Source organism: Monodelphis domestica, chromosome 3 (assembly GCF_027887165.1).
Source record: "Monodelphis domestica isolate mMonDom1 chromosome 3, mMonDom1.pri, whole genome shotgun sequence".
Classification (NCBI taxonomy): Eukaryota; Metazoa; Chordata; class Mammalia; order Didelphimorphia; family Didelphidae; genus Monodelphis; species Monodelphis domestica.
The window spans coordinates 44,782,464-44,803,129 of record NC_077229.1 but is presented as its reverse complement, the minus strand read 5'-3'; the positions used below and the strand labels follow the sequence as shown (position 1 = coordinate 44,803,129).

The following is a 20,666-nucleotide window of genomic DNA, read 5'->3' as shown; positions in this document are numbered from 1 at the left end:
GGCAGGATCTGTTTTCTACTTTTTTTCCTCCCCCAGCCCTTAGCACAACACCTAAAATATAGTAGGAACTTAAGGCCAGATGAAAGAAGTCTAAAAGAAAGATGAAAGCTTGACTCTTCTCAGAGTTAACAAAAGGATTTTTAGATGTTTTGCAGGGTCTGTCATGTTTTTGCTTTGCTCTTCCAAAGACCATGATACTTTGGGTTTTTTTGGAACCACTAAATTTCAACTGTCTTCACTCATCAGGAATTGTACTTGGGGGGAGCAGCTGAGTAGCTCAGTGGATTGAGAGCCAGGCCTAGAGATGGGAGGTCCTAGGTTCAAATCTGGCCTCAGACACTTCCCAGCTGTGTGACCCTGGACAAGTCACTTGACCCCCATTGCCTAGCCCTTACCACTCTTCTGCCTTGGAGCCAATACACAGTATTGACTCCAAGACAGAAGGTAGGGGTTTAAAAAAAAAAAAAGAATTGTACTTGGTAAGAATTTTGAACAGGTGGCATGACCTAAGGGGCAGAGAACTGCATGGCCTGAAAGTCAGGAAGACTTGGGTTCCAACCCTGCTTCTCTTATTTACTGGATGTGTGACCCTAGCAAAGTCACTTAATCTCTAAGAAACTTGGGAAATTTATTAACATGGTAAGTTATCTACAGTTGTCAATTTGTATCTGGTACAGGATGTACCCAAAAAGGGGGCAAGGATTTCAAAACTGAATTTGGAATATGAAAGGATTTTGGAGAACGTTGATGTGACAGTTCATTTCTTATTATAAAAGTAATTTTTAGCAATTCATTCTGAGGGAGGGCAATTGAATCATATTTCCAACAGCAAACCTGCAGGAAAAAAATTTGAGACAGGAGACACCTGAGGTCATCTCATCCAACCTGAAGCTGTAAAAGAATCTTCCTCACATTCAGCATCAGCCTTTGCTGGAAGAGAAGCAAGCTACAGCCTCCTGAGAGCACCCATGTCATTTGGGGTTGGCTCTGGCTGTCAGGAAGTCTTTCTTTCTTCACATTAAGTTGAAATCTCTCTTTGCCACTTCCACACAGTAAATTGCGCTAGGGCCAACGAAGGACAGCAGCAGTAAAGGCTTGTCTGTATTCAACAGATAAATGGGAGCCTCAAACCAGCTTTTTACAAATCCAAATCGTTCTTCTAAATGGGAATCCTGAATCATGTCATATTTAGAGCCCAGAGTTTGTTCTCCCTTAAACAAGTATTTGGAAATATATGCCTGTAGATTTTCCAAATTATCCTTTTCTTTGAGGGGCTGAGAGGAAGGAGGAAGTGACAATGTTCAGATTGTGGATTAACCATAGTCTTTCTGCTTTGGAAGGATGAATCAATCCTCCATTCACTTGTCCCTCAGGCTAAAAATGGGTGTTTGTAAAATTCTGCTCCCAAAGTTCTTCATGTTTTAATAAACACTGAAAAAATGAAATATGATCTTCATTCATCTCCTTGCTCTTGAAAATATTCATCAAACATGGATGATCTTTCTTCTTCCGATTCCTTCCAGACAGAAACAACAAAAAAACCTTAATTAAAAATGTTTTTGACTGAGTCTTAAATGTGTCAACAGTGGCACTTAGGGGTGAGTATTTCAGGTGATTATTGATAAGGGGCTCATATCTGGCAACTCGCTGTTTGGGGGCCAAAGCAACTGACAAAGAGCAGCTACTAAAACAGGCAGAGTTTCTTGTAGGGAGGGCCCAGGCACATATTGTAGAAGTTGCAAATTACCTAGAAAACTCTACTGGGGGGTACAGAATTCCAGGGGAGAGATAAGAGAGAAGAGGCAAGAAGGAGGAATAGGAGACAAAGGAAGGCCCTTTTAGTCATCTCCAGTTAGTTTGCTCATGGTTTACATTAAACAAGAGCAAGATACGAAGAAGTTAAAAGGTAATTTCCTCATCACCCTTTTCTTTTCAAGGAAGTAGACCTTTGAGAACACTTGCCTCAGCCAGTGAGGGTCTGATAAGAACTGACAAGTGAAATGGGTCTCTGACCCATTAAGTCAGAGCTGAACTGAGGGAGTCAGTAGAAGCTGCTTAAAGAATAGGCAGGCACGAGCCAAACCTGGGCATGTTACCTTCAGTGACTGGCCTATTCACAAGGAAGAACATGTCAGGGGCAGACATGTAGGGGTTGGACAAGAGAAGAGAGGACAGGGGCCTGGATAGACATGTGGGGGTTGGACACATGGGGCATGTGGATGAAATGGGGGGGGGGGTGTCTCCTCTCTCAGAGCCAGAGGTCTCCAAGGTCTCAAGCCAAGCCAACAATCTGGCAATGGCAGTGTGCCCACGTCTATTTATTTTCATTTGTGGGGCTTTAAAAACTTTTTTTTTTTTGTGGGGAAGTAGGAGGCTACAAAGCATCAAATCAAGGGGCAGGAATGGAGGTGGGGTGGGGGGGAAGAGAGACAGAGACAGAAAGGGGGAGAGGAAGAGAGAGAGAGAGAGAAAGAGGTGTTTTTTTGGAATGTGGATTTCTTTCAGAATTCTTTACGTAAAGAATTTGTATAATGTGAATTTACATAAAGTGAGAATTGTCTATACTACAGGGTAGAAAGAACTGAAGAAGGTCCTGGTGTCTTGGATCTTCAGAAGAATATGGATACACAAGATCAACCCCTACCAGCAGAAGCCATGCAATAACATAGGACCCAAACAGGGAATTCTTAGAAAAAAGCTATTAAGCTGTTCATATTCTCAGAGCCAGTGATTTCACTATTGGGTAGAGAGAAGATGCTTATAAGACACTCACTTTGTTGGTTGTTTTGCTAAACTGTTCTTTGTTATGATGGAGGGCTCATATGGTTGGGGGGACTAACACTTTTACAAAACATATCAGCTAAGTTCCCAAATTACCTTTGGTTCTTTAAACTCCAAGTCTTCTCCATACTGAATGGTGAAGTCAATATGCTGTAAGACTATGTTCATGCTTTCTTCATCTGACTGGTCATATGGCAAAAACCGGACCATACTGTAGTCATCGATCTGCAAAGAAGAGATTCATCTTTGAGAAGAACAATAGCTGAAAATCAAAACAACTCTGAGGCATCACCTCACACCTAGCAGACTGGCTAACATGACAGCAAAGGAAAGTAATGAATGTTGGAAGGGATGCGGCAAAGTGGGGACAGTAATGCATTGCTGGTGGAGTTGTGAATTGATCCAACCATTCTGGAGGGCAATTTGTAATTATGTAGAAAGGACGTTAAGAGAATGCCCGCCCTTTGATCCAGCAATACCACCACTAGGTTTGTAGCCCAAAGGGATTAAAAAAAAAAAGAAACGATCTGTTTGTACAAAAATATTTATGGCTATGCTTTTTGTGGTGGCAAAAAATTGGAAAACAAGGGGGTGTCCCTTGATTGGGGAAATGGCTGAACAAATTGTGGTATCTGACGGTGATGGAATATTATTGTGCTATAAGGAATGATGAACTGTTTGATTTCTATTTGAACTGGAAAGACCTCCAGGAACTGATGCAGAGTGAAATGAGCAGAACCAGGAGAATGTTATACACAGAGACTGAAATATTGTGGGATGACCAAAGGTAATTGACTTTGCCACTAACAGAATACTAAAGATCCAGGACAGTTCTGAGGGACTTATCAGAAAGAATGCTATCCATAAATAGAAAAATAACTGTAGGAGTAGGAATCCAGAAGAAAACATAATTTATCACTTGTTTATATGGATATATGACTTTTTGGTTTTGGTTTTATTTGGGGTGGGGTTGGCTTTAAAAGAGTTTTACAAAAATGAATAAGGAAATGGGTTTTGAGTGATAATATATGTATAATCCAGTGAAATTACTTGTCAACTCTGGGAGGGGGGAGAGAAAAGGGGAGGGAGATAGCATGAATAATGTAACTATGGAAAAAATTTTAAATTAAAAAAACAAAACAAAAAAATCAAAAAACAACAGCTGACCCTTATGAAAGATTTCCTAAACTCATTTCAAAGCGCAGGCATGGTCCTAGGCACAAGGGATAAATCAATAAAACTGTAACAGTCTCTGCCCTCGTAGGGCTTAGATTCTATTGACAGAAACAACATGTATCTATAAAGGCAAATATTATTGCCTGTGTGTAGGAGGTTGGCCTCTAGGTAGGCTCTCTGGGCCAGGTCAGGAAACTCCCTCAGGACAGCTGATCCGTTAGGGGCAATAGAAAGAACAATAGGAAGTAATGGAGACACTCATGATGCCATACAGTATGAATTTAGGGGAACCATCCCCAAATCCTGGGACTCACCTAACAGGGCATCAGAGTCACACATCTTAATTTGCCAGTTGTGGCAGGCAAGATTCCTGATCAGTAGATGTGACATGTAGGACCTGAAGTGAAACCCTGGCCAATTAGAATATCTTAAGGAAAGGGTTTAGTTAAACTTTAAAAGCCAGCTCATGAAATGGAGAGTTCTCTGCCATTTTTGGCTTGTGAAAGGTCTCTAGCTGGAGAGCAGTCCTGGTGCTTATCTATGTAGGCCATTTCCGGCAAGCAGCACACAGCATAGGCCTGGTGCAGCACTGGGTCAGCGGGGACCATGGCCCGGTTGGGAATGCTGGAACTTGGGCTCTCCTCTTCAGCTCCAGGCCCTTCCTGATCTCAAGGCCACTCCTTGGCTGGCCTCAATTTGTCTGGTCCAAGCAGGTGGTGGTTAGCTGGGCCCCACTGCTTGTGAAATGGACCAGGGCCCATGGACCTGATGAAGCAGAAACAATAGCTAGAGACTTTGGGTAGGTAGGCTGGTCGTATCTTCTTTCTCTATACTAATCAGTACTTATAAATTTAGTATAAAATCTCTGAGATTAATTTTAATTTGTTACACTCATAAATGTAAGGGAAAATGCTTGTTTGTTTTCACTGCCTTACATGTGTTAGAATTTTAAAATGAAGTTTCCAGGATAACTTTTTAAAATAATTTGAAAGCTTACCAATCCACAGATGGCGTTAGTCAACTTTTTGAATTTTTTGCTTCTTAAGACACCTGTAGAATCTTCTATCAAAGAATACATGTCAGGGTCAAGGAACCTTAAAAAGGAGAGAGGGAGAGTTGGTGAAAGAGCTATGTGAATAATTCAGCAACTACCTGCGTTTTCCAAATCTCCTAGATTCTGAGATGGAAAGGATTTTTAGAGACCTTCCAGTTCAACTTCCTCCTTTTATAGATGAGGAAACTGAGGCCCACAGAGGCAAAGTGATTTAGGCATATAGATATAGAGCAGGACAGGTCCTCCAAGGTCCTCCATTGTGTCTGATCTTTCATTTTATAGATAAAGAAACTGAGGCTCACACAATACGTGGACATTTTAGCAGTCTTGGCTCCTGGGACAAAAGCTGCACCATGGAAGAACTCACTTTTCTATTTCCTTCTTTGCCTTCTTACTCAGCAAGTCCATCTTGGTCATAATGTTAATTTGTGGGATTTCCAGAGACACCATTGCGCTGAGGGCTGCCATGACTCCGGAGATAAACTGTAGGAGGAAAGAGACAAGGAAAGAAGAAATGTGCAGTTTCCTCTAGTTCCATTCACTGATAAGTGCAATGAATGTAAGCCTTCTGCTCCTGACCAGCCAAGATTTAAAAGAATCACCTAGGGGCAGCTAGGTCGCATGGTAGATATAGTGATGAGCATCAGCCTTAGAGATGGAAGGAACTGAGCTAAAATCTGACCTCAGACACTTCTTAGCTGTGTGACCCTGGGTGAGTCATTTAAACCCAACTGCCTTTTCCTTGATGCTCTTCTGTCTTAGAATTGAAACAGAGATAGAAGGGTTTAAAAAAATCAGCTAGTCAGTCACCTCTTAGATCCTGGAAAAATCTGAACATGTTCAATTAAATGCACCAAGCAGTTATTAAGTGTCTATTGTGGAAGCAGGCCTTATAAGACCTTGCCCCTTCCCTCATTAAGGACAACATTAAGAAAAGATGTTAGCATCCCACTCTGAAATGGGTCACTAAGTTACAACTATTTTTAAGCAAATCAAAACTCTGCACCTAAACTTTGTAGCCTTGTTTAATCCTGACTGTGGAATATGGCCTTTGTCTTCTGAATCCTCTAAGTTATAAGCAGAAAATGGCTTGAGTCAGAGAGGTTTTTCCAACAGCAGGACAGAATTCTCTCTCTAAGCAGAAATACTTGGATTTCCCCTCATGATTAGAGAAATGCAAATCAAAACAACACTGAGGTATGACCTCACACCTAGAAGATTGGCCGATATTGCAGTAAAGGGAAATAATAAATGTTGGAGGGGATGTGGCAAAATTGGGACACGAGTGCATTGCTGAAGTTGTGAACTGATCCAACCATTCCGGAGGGCAATTTGGAATTATGCCCAAAGGACTTTAAAAGACTCCTTGCCCTTTGATCCAGCAATACTATTACTATTGGTTTTGTACCCCCAAAGAGGTAAAAAAATGTTTGTACAAAAATATTTATATCTGAGCTTTATGTGGTGGCAAAAAATTGGAAAACAAGGGGGTGTCCCTCGATTGGGGAATGGCTGAACAAATTATGGTATCTGATGGTGATGGAATACTATTGTGCTACAAGGAATGATGATCTGGAAGATTTCTATATGAACCATTAAAGACTTCCATGAACTGATGTGGAGTGAAATGAGCAGAACCAGAAGAACATTATACACAGAAACTGAAACATTGTGAGATGATCAAATGTAATAGACTCTGCTACTAATAGCAATGTAATGATCAAGAATGATCCCATGGAACTTATGAAAAAGAACGCTAACCACAGCTGGAGAAAGAACTATGGGAGTAGAAACACAGAAGAAAAATATATGATTTATCATTTGGTTATATGGGTTTATGATTTGGGGTTGTGGTTTTAAAAGATCACTCTATTACAAATATGAATAATATGGAAATGGGTTTTGAATAAGACATGTATAAATCAGTGGAATTGCTTGTCAGCACAGGGAGGGAGGATGGAAGAGGGGAGGGAGAGGACATGAATCATACAATCATGGAAAAATATTCCCCCAAAATAAATTAAATAATGAAGAGAAAAAAAGAAATACCAGAATTTTGATCATTAGTAAATGTCAGTAATGGATGTGCCAAATGAGCAGGGTGCATCCACAGGTTGGTGGTAGGAGCCATTGGAGACAGAGAACTCCCTTGCTCACTGCAGACACTTAAATTCAATAAGATGACAGCCCCAGCCCCTGGAGGACCTTAAGCCATGGCCACAGTAAAACAACAAGCTGGTGAGAATGATGATTCCTGGGGAAGTCGGGAGGGTTCTCCTGGAGGCTCTGGTCTTTAAGTCAAGGAAACTCAGGCTCCTGGGATGTCCCGAGGATGTGCATTTCAGACAAGAGGGACACCTTGTACAAAGGCTTGGGGATGGGAAATGGGACACAGAATCTAATAAACAGCTATATTTATAACACGTCCAGAACAGTGCAGTGGTCCTAGTTTTGACCTCCTCTCTTGTGAAATCTTTCCTAGGAGCTACCAACCAAAAGCACAGTTTCTAACTTCTTCTAAGAGATAATGTCTATAAAGCACTCTGAAAACCTCAAGGTACTCCATAAATCCAACTATTATTATTTATTACTCTCAATTAGGTGGTGAGAGGAATGGAACCATCAATGACTGGAGAAGTTGCTAGCTACACGGTGTGGCACTTACTATCCCTATAGCAATATGAGGAAATAGAGGCCCAGAAAGGTCAGGCCCAGGATCATGCCCTACTTCCTAGGCCACGTGGGCCTACTGCTCTCCCCTCACCTAGCATTCCATGCCATAGGCCGGCTCACACACTGACAAGCCGTTCTCTCCTGTAAAAAATAGACTCGAATACCGGACTACAATCCCCACAAGCCCTTGCTCCACCTCCCCAAGATGCTTTGTAATCTCACGGGAATTCTGAGGTGGGCCGAGATCGAGGAAGGATTTAAGCTGGTGGCAAAGGTTTTTGGGTCTCTCTTGCTCTCTTTTTGGACTTCCGTTTTGGAGCAGACGTGGCTCTTTCCATAATGTAGGTGAGGTCTTGTCTAGGCCTCTGGCCTAGGCACGTTTTCCTTATCCTGTATTCTCTTTAATCCTTAATCCTTAATAAACCTCTAAAAAATATAATACTCCTTGCAGAGAGAAACTAATTTCTACCTGCCTCAGTCTCCCCATATTCTTAAATTTTAACTGTTACACTCCTCCTCTCTAAGTCTCAAAATCCGGTTTCCCTCAGTTGTACCACCTGTAGGTGATCTGTTTGTCATTAGGTACAAATGTAAAGACTGATACAGAGCTGTTGTTTTCCTTCCTTTGAAGGGGTCCAATGACATCATGGGGTGGTGTCTTGACTTGCACAGTGAATTGGATTTTGGTGAGGCAAAACTGCATAAAGTCATCAGTCTCACTCTCAGTCTCTTTAATCTTCATTTTCTCCAAAATTTGAGCCAAATTCTTCCTTTTCCTCCCTTCTTCCCTCTTTGAGGCAACGAGCAATGTGATATAGATTTTACATGTGTATTCATGTACAACATTTTTCCGTACTAGTCATTTTCTGGAGGAGACCTTGAACAACAACAACAAAAATGAAGAAAGTGAAACATAGTATGTAGTAGGCTACATTCAGACTCCATCAATTTTCTCCAGAGGCGGATGGCATTTCTCACCATTCATCCTTGAGAACTGTCTTGGATCATTACGCTGCTAAGAAGAGCTAGGTCATTCACAATTGCTCATCATACAACATGGCTGTTACAGTATATAATGTTGTTCTGGTTCTGCTCACTTCATTTGGCATCAGGTTTTTCTGAAAACATTCTGCTGCTCATTTCTTATAGCCCAGTAATATTTCATTACAATCATATACCACAACTTGTTCAGCCATTCTCCAGTTGAAGAGTATCCCCTCAATTTCCAATTCTTTGTCACCAAAAAAAGAGCTGCTATCAGTATTTTTGTACAAGTAGGTACTTCCCCTTTCTAAACAAATCTCTGTGAGATACAGACCTACTAGTGGTAACCTCACTCTCTCCCTGAGTCGTCCAAGTCCAGCGATAAGACAAAAGTCAGGATGCATTCCGTGGCACCCTGGATGTCTGGCCAAGTCCTAAGCCCTACACTAGGCCTGCTTCAGGCATCTTCATGGCCTTTGGAAGAAACTGTTCTCATTTACTCATCACATGCTTGGGGTAGATACCCCACTAAGTCACTGATGGGTTGGTTACCCTTGACCTGGCTTAGACAATTGCTAAGATAGCACATATCAGGCTCTTAATAAGCACTTATTCCCTTCCCCTCCCTAGCAGGGCCAGGATTTTTCTGACACTTGAAGCCTAGAGGCCGGGAAGGCTTATCCAAGCTTCCCTAGTGGCCACAGAGCCTCCCAGCCTCAATTCAATTCCATAGTATTTATTAAGTACTTGCCATTACAAGGCATTGGGGATACCAAAGACCAAGGAGCTAACATTCTAGCTACCTTTACAGAGACAGTTAAGTGCAAAGGAGAGGCAGGAGAAGGGAACAAGCCAATTATGTGCCAGGCTCTGTACTAGGTGCTTTACAAGTTTTCGCACATGTGGTTGATTCGATTATCTTCCTTGAAGGAAGGAATGCTCAAGATGAACAGGTCATCTGTTGGAGGTACATCTGAGGAAACAGGATTCTGAGACTTAGAGGGAGGAGAAAGTGGCTTCTCAGCATGTGGGCCAGCCTGTGACATGGAATGCTGGGTGAGGGGAGAGAAAGCAGGCTGATGTGACTGGAACACAGTCTCTGGATGGCTGGGTCGGGAGGGGGCGTGCTCCTGGTCTCTATCCACAGCACTCCCTCCAGACAACTTTAAACATATTTTATAATGACTTTTCTTTTTGTTGTTTTTATTTCGACCCTTACCTTTTGTCTTAGCATCAGTTCTAAAACAGAAGAGTGGCAAGGGCTAGGCAGTTGGGATTTACTCAGATCACACATCCAGCAGTGTATGAGGCCAGGCTTGAACTTGAAGCCGTGCCTCTCCTCTGCTCAAGAAACCTCAGTGGATCTTTATTTTCTGAAGGAATGGGGTAATGAAGAGTCAGACACGACTGAACAACAACAACAAAAGTGAACCGTGCATTGTGCTAAGTGAAATAAAGAAAGGCAAAAAAGCATAGGAACTTTAAATAGAGCCAGGGAGAAGTTGAGTCCATTCGCAGGCCTGAGACCCTGCAGAGTCACAACAGGCTTTTCCTTATTTGCCCATACCCACGAGCCAACATGTTAAGGGATCTATGGTTTCATCTGTTTGGGTGGGAGCTCTCTTTGCTGAGACAGATTACAACCTCCACAAGTCACGGCCTTATCAAGGGCCCAAGGTAGGATTTGAACCCAGGGGCTCCTGACTCCAAGCTCCAATATTCTATCTACAATGCTGGGATGCCTCTGGCCTACACCCATGTCTGCAGGAAATTCCAACTTGTCTTCCAATCCTACCTTAAACGATTCCACCATAAACTGAGAATCAACCAGAAACACCCCACAGACACGGAACTCCCACTGCTGCAGGCGCTCCACCAACTGCTTCATCACTGGCAAGTGCGTGTAGAGCTCGATCTGGCCTGCGCAAAGAACTCAGGAAAATTAATGCCTTCAGAGAGAAATGGGCCAGAATGTGAAATCAGCCCAATTCCGCAAACCCCTGCTCAGGGTGAGGAGGGACACAGGGCACCAGGAATGCGATGGAACATAGTTCCTGCCCTCAAAGAGCTTTCATTCAACTGGGGATAAAAGAAAAACAAATTCCACAATATGATAAAAGATGAGATGGTCTAGTGAGGTCCCTTCCAACCTGAACACTCTCTTAGTTCCTATTTGGTGGTACTAAGGACAAGCCAGCTCTGAATCAACCAAGCAGCATCTCTTACCTTCCCCCCCAACTTCTGTTTCTATGACAATTCTAAGACAGAAGGCTAAGGGCTAGGCAATCGAGGTTAGGTAACTTGTCAAGGGTTTCAGAGCTAGGAAATGTGTGAGGTCACATTTGAACTCAAGTCTTCCTTTCTCCAGGCCTGGTGCTCTATGCTCTACTGAGTCACCTAGCTGCCCCAAAAAGTGATTTTTTTTTAAACCCTTACTTTTTGCCTTAGAATCAATACTATATATTGGTTCCAAGGCAGAAGAGTAATAAGGGCTGGGCAATGGGGGTGAAGTGACTTGCTCAGGGTCATATAGCTAGGAAATGTCTGACACCAGATTTGAACCCAGGGCCTCCCATCTCTAGGCCTGGTTCTCAATCCACTGAGCTACCCAGATGCCTTTCCAAAAAGCAATTCGTAAGTACCTACTATATGCTGGGGAATATACAAAGACAAAAGCGAAGTGGATTTTCCCCTCACGTTTATAATCTAAAAAGCTCAGCGGTTCTGGAGTCAGAGGATATAGATTCAAATACCACTTTTGACTTTTAGGTGCTATATGACCTTGGATCATTTAATCTGGCTGGCCCTCAAATCTGGCTTTAACTCTGTGATCCTATGATTTAGCCAGGGGCAAATGATAAGTAGACACTAACATATACACACACATGTATACATTGTATGTATATAATACATATTTATAGCAATAAAACATGTACATGTTTTCTATACATGTTACACATATACCACACATATAAGATACTGTATATACAAAAGAACAGATATTTTGTGTATATATAGTAGTACAACGTATTTATAAAATGGATACAAGGTAATGTTATCAGGAGAGCCCCAACAGCCTGTGAGATCAAGGAAGGTTTGCCTTCTCAATGAAGGGGTAGCGGAGGGCGGGAGAAAATCCCTTAAAATTAAAAAAATAAGTTTAAAATTGTTTTTACACATAATTAGAAAAAATAAAATATTTATAAAATTTTCTGCTTGACTTTTGAAAAAAAATCCAGCCTTGTGTCTTAGAATCTATACTAAGTATCAGTTCCAAGGTAGACGAGCAATAAGGGTTAGGCAATTGGAGTTAAGTGACTTGCTCAGGGTCACAGAGCTAGTAAGTGTTTGAAGCCAAATTTTAATCTAGGGCCTTTGGTTTGCAGGCCTGGCTCCACTAAGCCACCTAACTGCCCCTCTGTTTGACTTCAGGCATTTCTCTCTCTAAAATCTCACCTTCTCCAAGAAATCTCTTTTGGTGTCCCTTAATGTTGGTGTCTTCCCTCTGAGATCACCTCCCATCTCCCCTGAATTTATCTTCCTCGTATCTAGTTGCTTGCATGCTGTCTCTCCTATTTGAATGTGAGCTCCCTGAGGAAAGGCACCATTTTGGGGTTTCTTTATGCTACATGGCCTAGTATGTAGTAGGAGCTTAATAAATGCTTGTTAACTTGACTACCACATACAAAGGTCTATGTTCAAAGCTGAGGTACAAAGTCAAAACTAGAACGCTTCCTGCCCTCAAGGAGTTTACCTTCCACTGGGAGGTGGGGGTAAGGAAGCACCAGAATAATAATGATTATAACTAACATTTTTATATAGTGCTTTAAGGCTTACAAAGCACTTTACAAATATGATCTCATTTAATTCTGACAATGACTCTGTGAAGCATGTGCTATTATTACCACCTCCATTTTCCAGCTGAGGAAATTGAGGCAAATAGAAGTTAAGTGGTTTGCTAAGGGTCAGCTAGCTGGCAAGTATTTGAGGCAAGATTAGAACTCAGGAATTCCTGAGCATTCAATCCATTGTACCTCCTTGCTGCCACTAAAATAAAACAAAACAAAACAAAGCATGATCTTTTGTAGAAGTCAGGGTTCTTGGATGAAACGATGAGTACTCGTCACTGCTGAGGCTGCATTCCCTCCTTCCTATAGACAACTGTTCAACTATTTTTCCTCTCTTTTGCTGGGAAGTATTTTGGGTCAAAACAAAATATGTCAATAAATTTAACATATGGCCTTTCTCCACCATACTGTAGCTGTTGCCACTGGGCTTCGGGGTAGACCGAGTCAAGTTCCTTCTCTTAATGCCCAAACAACTACAGTATGAGAAATTCATACCTACCTGGGCAGTCAAAGAGGACGTAGTCATCTTCCACATGCCCAAGGCAGCTCTCCAGCCAGTCAAAGTTATTCGCAAAGTATTCCATACAGAAGACCAACCCGCCATTGGGGCCAAACCTCAGAGAGTCGTCCTCCATGACATCATCCACCTCAATCAGCTCTCGGATATCTGAAAGGCCCAAGCAAACAAAGCTCAGTGTCAAAGATAGCCCTCCCCAAGGTGGCTAGCATTGCTATGGTGAATAATCAACCAAGAAGCACTCATTGCTAAGCCAGGTGGAGCACAAATAAGGAATTCTGGGAAGGGATCACCTCATCAAAATTCATGAGGAATCCCAAGAAGAGGTCACGTTATTCAAATTCATGCTCCATATTTCCATTGGGCTGGAACTAATGACCACATTTTTCATAATTATAACTCTGATTAGTTCACATTTGAATATATGCAACCATGTCATGGGATTCATTACTTGCATTAATGGATTTGGTTCCATTGCTAAGTAAGCATTGCTCTAGGTGATATAGACAAAAACTAGTACTGGCCTTGCCCTCAGGCAGCCTTTGTTCTAGCAGGGTAAATAACACATAGAAGTATAACTGTAAGGAAGTGCAAAATATAGACAAAAGAAATACACAGTAATTCCTGGGTGGAGGCACCCCCAGCAGGGGGAATCATAAAGACCTGCATGTAAAAGGCTCAGCTGGAGCTGTAAAGGAAATGAGGGAGGCCAAGGGCTGAAGGCATTAGAGACAGCCCACAGCAAAGAACCAGGGGCTGGAAAACTGCCCAGGACCAGGAGGTAGGCCAGTCTGACCCCAGCGTGTGGAGGAGAGTAATTCGTATAAGCCTGGAAGGATGGATAAAGACCAGGAAGGTTCTAACAGCCAGGGACAAACATTCATATTTGACCTCACCTGCCATCACAGGATAGCTGAAGTGTTCAGCTGCGGGATCCAGGTTCACTACTTGGACGGAACGGTTCAGGGTTTCACAGTGCTGGACCATGGTGTGACAGTAGGTGCTCTGTAGGGGGAGCAGATGAAATTACAGAAATGATCCAAAGCCTTCAAGGACAATGGATGGATGGGACAGAAGCAACAGAGAGAATAAGGTCAGCCAGCCTGGACAGGGCAAACAGACAAGACAGAGACAGACAGGGCAGGGGCAGGCAAATGAGAAAGGGGCAGATAGGACAAGGGCAAACAGGGCAAAAGCAAATAAAATAAAGTCAGTCAGGATGGACGGGGCAAACAGACAGGACAGCGACAGACAAACGAGACAGGAGCAGCCAGGACAAGGGCAAACAGAGAAGGCTGAATCAGATAGACAGGATAGGGGTAGCCACACAGAGAGGGTCAGACAGATGGGACAAGGTCAGACAGGATAGGGGCAGGGAGATGGGGCCTGCTATGACAATAACAGCCTATTTCTAAGGGATGACACTTCTGAGTACACTGGACAGTTCCCAGTTAGCCCACTGCTATAACAGGGAAATAAATTTTCAAAGCAGTTGGCTAGAATTTATATATGTGCTTTAAGGTTTGCAAAGCAACTTATATATATTATTTCGTTTGATTCTATTCAGAGTATGGGAGAAAAGGAAGATCTGGGTTCAAATACTGACTCTGCTACTTGTGTGAATTGGGCAAATTAATTAACCTCTCTGAGCCACGGTTTCATATTTGCAAAATAGAGATGAACTAGTAGAGATAGGGTTGGACCTGGCCAGGTCTCTGAGAGTGATCCTAGACAAGTACTTTACTTCTTTGAGCCTCAGTGTTCTCATTGTGAAATGGGGGGGGGGGGTAGGAATAGGATGACATCATTTTTAAGGTCTCCTCCAGGTCTAAATTTGGTGACTCTTATTGATCTAGGGCATCAGAAGTCTAAGTCTAAGTCAACTCCCTCATTTTGCAGTTGAGTAAACTGGGGTCTAGGGAGGTTAATCGAGTTTTCAAAGGTTGTACAGGTAAATATATCAAAGACAGGATTTGAACCTGGGCCCTTAGCTTCTGGAGCTGCTGTCTTATGTCCAATGTCAGGCATAAGCTCTCCAGAGCTGAAGGCATTTCTCTTTCACCAAACTCTCACTCCTTCAGAGACTCAGCTCAAAATTCACCTCCTTTTAACCACCTGACCCAACCCAGCCTCACTATGTATAACCCGGATGATAGAATCACTCACCAGCAAGAAGTGATTAAGAGGGGGCAGCTGAGTGGCTCAGTGGATTGAGTAGGGGTTCCCAAACTGTGGCCCCCTGAGGCCACGATTCTGGCCCCCACCGCACTTCTGGAAGGGGCACTGCTTTCATTGGTGGTCAGTGAGAGGAGCTCTGTATGTGGCAGCACCACAAAGCGCGCTGTTGCTCACGTATAATACTACTTCCAGTGACATAATCCTTTGTGTGGCGCCTTAGAATGAGGTGCTGCGCAAAGGATTATGTGGCTGCACAATGGAAGATGTTAGCATGGTAAGTGGCAATCTGGAGGCAGGGATTCTGCACTGTGTATACTGCTGCCCGGTTAGGGTTAGGGTTAGGTTTTTATAGTCCGGCCCTCCAACTGTCTGAGGGACAGTGAACTGGCCCCCTGTGTAAGAAGTTTGGGGACCTCTGATTAAGAGCAAGGCCTAGAGAGGGGAGGTCCTGGGCTCAAATCTGGCCTCTGGCCTCAGACACTTACTAGCTGTGTGACCTTGGGCAAGTCACTTCACCCCCATTGCCTAGCCCTTATGGCTCTACTGCCTGGGAACCAATATGCAGTATTAATTCTAAGACAAAAGATAAGAGTTAAAAAGAAGAAGAAGAAGAAGTGATTAAGAGCTTCCCATGTGATGACAGGCACTGCAGAGAAGGAAGAAAAGCCTGGCTCCAAGGGCCCTCATTCCTGACACTGACTAACTGTGAATTCCTGGGCAAATTACTTCTCTGAGAATGTTTCCTCATCCATAAATTGGGAATGATAATCTCTGTCATGCCTACTTCAGAGTTACCCTGAGGCTCAAATGAGACAGTGTCTGCGAGCCCTCTATGAATGGCAGGACTGGGCCTCTTCCTCCTGTACAATTTCACACCCCTCACCTTAAAGTCTGGTTTAATTCATGGGTTTCACGGAGGTATTCCTAACATCACCTACATGCTCCTTTTTTTTTTAAACCCTTACCTTCCATTTCAGAATCAATATGAATTATTGGTTCCATGGTAGAAGAGCGGTAAGGGCTAGGCAATGGGAGTCAAGTGACTTATCCGGGGTCCACAGCTAGGAAGGGTCTGAGGCCAGATTTGAGCCTCCCATCTTGCTAGGCTTGATGCTCTATCCACTGAGACATCTAGTTACCCTAGGGCTTTCATGCTCAAGGGCAGCAACAATGTTCTACTTTATTCACTTAATCAACATTTATAAACATTTACTATATGAATCGTCTTCACCAGTGTGACCCTGGACAAGTTGGTGCTCTTAGCAACTCACTATGACTGGGCTAAGAATGCTGGATTTAGAATCAGAGGACCTAGTTCACATACAGGCTCTGACAATTAGTAAGTGACCTTGGGCCTCAATTGTCTCAGCTCTAAAATGGAGCACTTGGCATAGGTGACCTTAAAGATCTTTTCTAGTCCTTAATCCACAATCTTTAATCAACAAAGTCCTGTGAGCTCCCCAAGGGTAGGGTCTGTATTTTTTGTTTTTCTCTCCCAGTCCTGAGCACATCCTCTGGCACCAAGGACAGTAGTTTGACTGGAACAGGAAACTCCCTGGTGAGGAAACTCCTGCCAGTGCAGATTGTCACCTCTTTGAATTATAGTCTCAGATGGAACAAATGTTTAATAGCTGTGGCTCACGTGAACATGTCTGCAATTAGCTGGCTGTCATGTTTGTCTTTGTATCTTCCAGCATTTCCCAGTAGTCCCATACATCCAGGAGGTGCTTAATAAATGCTTGTGGATAGATTGTGGTTTTTATATTGCTAGGACTCAGCACATTGTAATCATTTAATAATTAATTGTCTGTGGTCATGCTGATACTTGTATTTGTGCCTCTTGCATACAGAGAACAATTAAATGTGGATTGACTGACTACTGCTAACCACTAGAGACAAAAAGATGGAATGAGCTCTGAAATTATAGAGTTCCACATGACCTAGGGCTGGAAGAGACCTGGGAGATCATTTACTCTAAACCTTGGATTTTACAGATGAACAAATATACTGAGGAGGCAGGAGGCCCAGGAAACTGAAGTACCATTTAGCTAATCAATGTTTATTAAGTGCCTATTTTGTGCCAGGCACTGTGCTGGGTATTGGGGATATGATAAAGAGGTAAAAGGCAATCCTTGTCCTCAAGAAGTTTGTCATTTAATGGAGAAGATAACAAGGAAACAAATGCAAATGTATAAAAATAAGACAATTAACAGAGAGAAGGCACTAGAATTAAGTGGGATTGAGAAAGGTTTCTTGGAGAAGATGGTATTTTAGCTACGATTGAAGAAGATGGAGGGTCTTAACGAGGAAAAGTCAGGAGACCAATGTCACCGCATTGAACAAAAAGCATATGTTGGGACTATCAGATATAAGAAGTCTAGAAAGGTATGAGGGTGCTATGTAATAAAAGGCTTTAAGTACCAAGCAGAGATTTTTGGATTTGAACCTGGAGGCAATAAGAAGCCACTGGAGGTTATTGAGTGGTCAGGGGTGGGGTGGGTGGGGGTGTATTCACATGACACACACAGGGTGTCACATTCAGATCTGTGCTTTAGGAAAATTACTTTTGGTAATTGGACTGGAGTGGGGAGAACAAAGAGGCAGGTAGACCCACCAGCAGTTATAGACAAAGAGTCTAGGTGTGAGGTGTTGAGTACCTACCCTAGGTGGAGACAGTGTTAGAGAGAAGGGGGTGTATTCAAGATGTTACAAAGATGAAATTGGCAAACTTTGGAAACAGCTTGGATGAGAATGGGGGTGAAGGAGTGTAAGGTGTTCAGGCTGACTGCTAGATGGAGCTTGAAGGAATAAGAACTTGCCCTTCCCCAAGGGATCAGATTTGAACTAAGGTCCTCTTGTTTTGAATTGTGAATCTTAAAACTGCTCAGATTCTACTTCAGAAGATTTGATTAAGCTATTCCCCATTTTCTACAATGTAGGTACTTGATCAGGAATGTATTGAGAACTTTAAAATTACTCCACCCTGCTCAGACAGTGCCTTGGGGGAAGATAAAGTTGTAAACTCCTGGTGGAACAATGAAAGTCCCCAACTTATACTTACAGTGAAGCAAAAACCTTAAGCTAGATCTATTTTTAGATCTAATACAAAAGGGTGCTAAATACCTATAATGGTTAAATGAATCACTAAAAGGTCAAGCAACTTACAAAAGGCAAACTTAACAAAAGAGGTATGAAGTTTTAGTCTAATCAGAGAAGGTGATAACAAAAGAGGATGTGAACTAAGAATGGACAGTACTGGGGAAAACGTCTACTGTGATTGGTAGATGTGAAAATTTAGGGGAGGTGACATAGGAGAAAATTCTCTTTAAAAGGAGCTGGCTCTCTGAACTGAGTTGGAGTTTGTAGTTATTTGGAGGAGCTGGGTCTCTGAACTCAGTTCAGGAGTTGAGGATTTCAGTGGACTGGAGTTTTGCTTGGGACGATCTTGTGGTGAGTGATAAAAGATTGACTAGTCTCTCTTAAGGCTCAGGCCTAGGCCAAATGGCCTCGGCCCTTCCTACTATTTCTCTCTCTGTCTCTGTCTCTCTCTCTTCCCTTAATTCCTTGATTTGTAGTAATTAAAATCTCCATAAAACCCAGCTGACTTGGGTATTTTCATATTTGGGAATTTTCCCATGGTGACCACTTATTTTTGATTTAAATCGAGATACTAAAAATTATCTTTACAGTTTTGGCAATTCGCAGTCTTGAAACCCACATTTAGCACTCAATCTTCAACAGCAAGAAGCAGTATTCCCATTTTCTCTTTTATTCTTGCCTCCAAGACCCATTCTGATTGTTTCAATTATGGCACACTTAAAATAGCCCTATGGAACCTCTTCAGGTATTAGAAATTTGCAAAGTTATGAGAGACTGAATGATTAAATTCTATAGCCATAGTGTCACAGAGTTAACTATAGTCTGGTGTCACTATTTCTACAAAGGAAGAAACTGAGGGGTGGTCAGGTGGTGTGTGATGTGCCTAAGAGATCAAACAGGCTATAAGTAGCAAAGTACTGGGGCCCAGTGCAGTAAGAGACCTGGATTTGAAATCCTAAGACTCTCACCTCTGTTCAAATCCTGGCTCTTGGCTTGGACAAGTCACTTAATTTTCCTGAGTCTCAGTTTCCTCTTCTGTAAAATGAAAGAATTGGACTAAATAATCTCTAAATTCACTTCCAGCCCTACAATTTTGATACTATGACCTTATGAAAAATTTAGCACCTCAGGCAGGAGCAACTGGATAGTGCCTGCAGGGTCTCCAAGGCTGTTTCCCCACAGAGTAGAACTTTACCTAAGGGGGCAGTTAGGTAGCCCAGTAGATAGAAAACCAGGCCTGGAGTTGGGAAAACCTGGGTTCAAATCTGGCCTCTGCCACTTCTGTGACTCTGGGCAAGTTCACTTAATCTTGATAGTCTAGCCCTTGCCCTTCTGTCTCATGGTTGATACTAGGACAGAAGGCAAGTATTTTAAAAGAACACAAGATGGTGAGGGAAGTTTCATCAAATAGGAAAGACTCCTCCTACTACAGGGCAATAACTCGCCTTTCCCTGGTGTTTTAAGATTTGCTATCCCTGTACCTCCTCATTTAAGCCTCACAAGAACCCTGACTTCTAGGTATTTATTAGGATCCCAATTCTACAACAGAAGGAAAATGACCTGCCCACAGACACACATCTAGGAAAGTACCTAGTTCTGGTGTTAGCTCCTTGAAGGTCAAGACCCTCTTTGGTATCTCTAGGGCTTGAGGCAGTGATGATCATTCCCTTTCCTTTTGGATTGCATACTCCAGGCTTAGCACTGGGTTGGTCATATTATATAGGAGCTTAAAAAATGTTTATTAGTTATTTGGCTATAGAATTGGTTGTAGGTAGGGTGGGACTGGACCTCCAAGGGTGGTTTTGCTCTCTGCCTAAGCAGATTTGGCAACCTTTTGAGACGTGACTGGCCTAGGGTCCCACAACCAGCCTGTCAAGAGACACCCCCCTGCCCCTTCCAGGCCAGCCGTGCCACACTGCTCCTACTGTTGCTATACAATTATTAAGCTATTCAGCATAATGAATGTCCATTGCACAGAATGTTGTCTCGAGTTCTCTAATATTTCTATCCGCGTTCCCGGGAAACTAAAGAGAAGTTCCCGACCCAGTACTCGTCCTGAAGCCCCGGACGTTCCGCTCGGAGATTGGGGGTGGGGGGAAAGGCTGTAGGACCCTGGGCCTGTGGTTTGTGTCTGCGAACGAAACACGCTCTCCGCCGCCCGGGCAGTTACCGGAAGTTTTAAACTTTCTATTGCGTTTCCAACAGCCTCTGGCCAACACTGACCTTTCCGCTGCCTGCGGGACCCATCACCAGCTGCGCGTAACGAGGCATGTTGACCCTAGTCGGCGCCTGCCGCCGGATAGCGCGGAAGAAGAAGCAGCACGCCAAGAGCGTCCCAGCAACTGAGGAGTGCGCA

The 20,666-nt window shown here is 43.0% G+C and overlaps 1 protein-coding gene across 2 annotated transcripts; it reads right to left on the bottom strand.

The window, feature by feature from the left end:
- Positions 1-609: 609 nt before the first annotated feature.
- Positions 610-20,661, bottom strand: GPN3 (GPN-loop GTPase 3). 2 transcript variants are annotated; one of them, XM_001363744.5, is made up of 8 exons: positions 20,534-20,661; positions 13,930-14,038; positions 13,016-13,183; positions 10,464-10,588; positions 5,379-5,494; positions 4,955-5,051; positions 2,878-3,006; positions 610-1,516 (listed from the first exon to the last, which is right to left on the bottom strand). In XM_001363744.5, exons 1-8 carry the CDS (start codon positions 20,579-20,581, stop codon positions 1,454-1,456), a joined length of 855 nt encoding a protein of 284 aa, XP_001363781.1. In that variant the 5' UTR covers positions 20,582-20,661; the 3' UTR covers positions 610-1,453. The 2 variants fall into 2 exon arrangements, with proteins under 2 accessions (XP_001363781.1, XP_056677745.1); XM_056821767.1 differs by lacking the exon at positions 20,534-20,661 and adding an exon at positions 19,279-19,300.
- Positions 20,662-20,666: the final 5 nt, after the last annotated feature.

Excerpts from the sequence above, each read along its gene's own strand:
- GPN3 (XM_001363744.5), bottom strand. The coding sequence starts at position 20,581 with ATGCCTCGTTACGCGCAGCTGGTGATGGGTCCCGCAGGCAGCGGAAAG. Across the intron at positions 13,184-13,929 it reads CAGCTATCCTGTGATGGCAG|ATATCCGAGAGCTGATTGAG; the intron begins GTGAGGTCAAAT and ends TGGGCCTTTCAG. Across the intron at positions 5,052-5,378 it reads GCAAAGAAGGAAATAGAAAA|GTTCCTTGACCCTGACATGT; the intron begins GTGAGTTCTTCC and ends CTCCTTTTTAAG.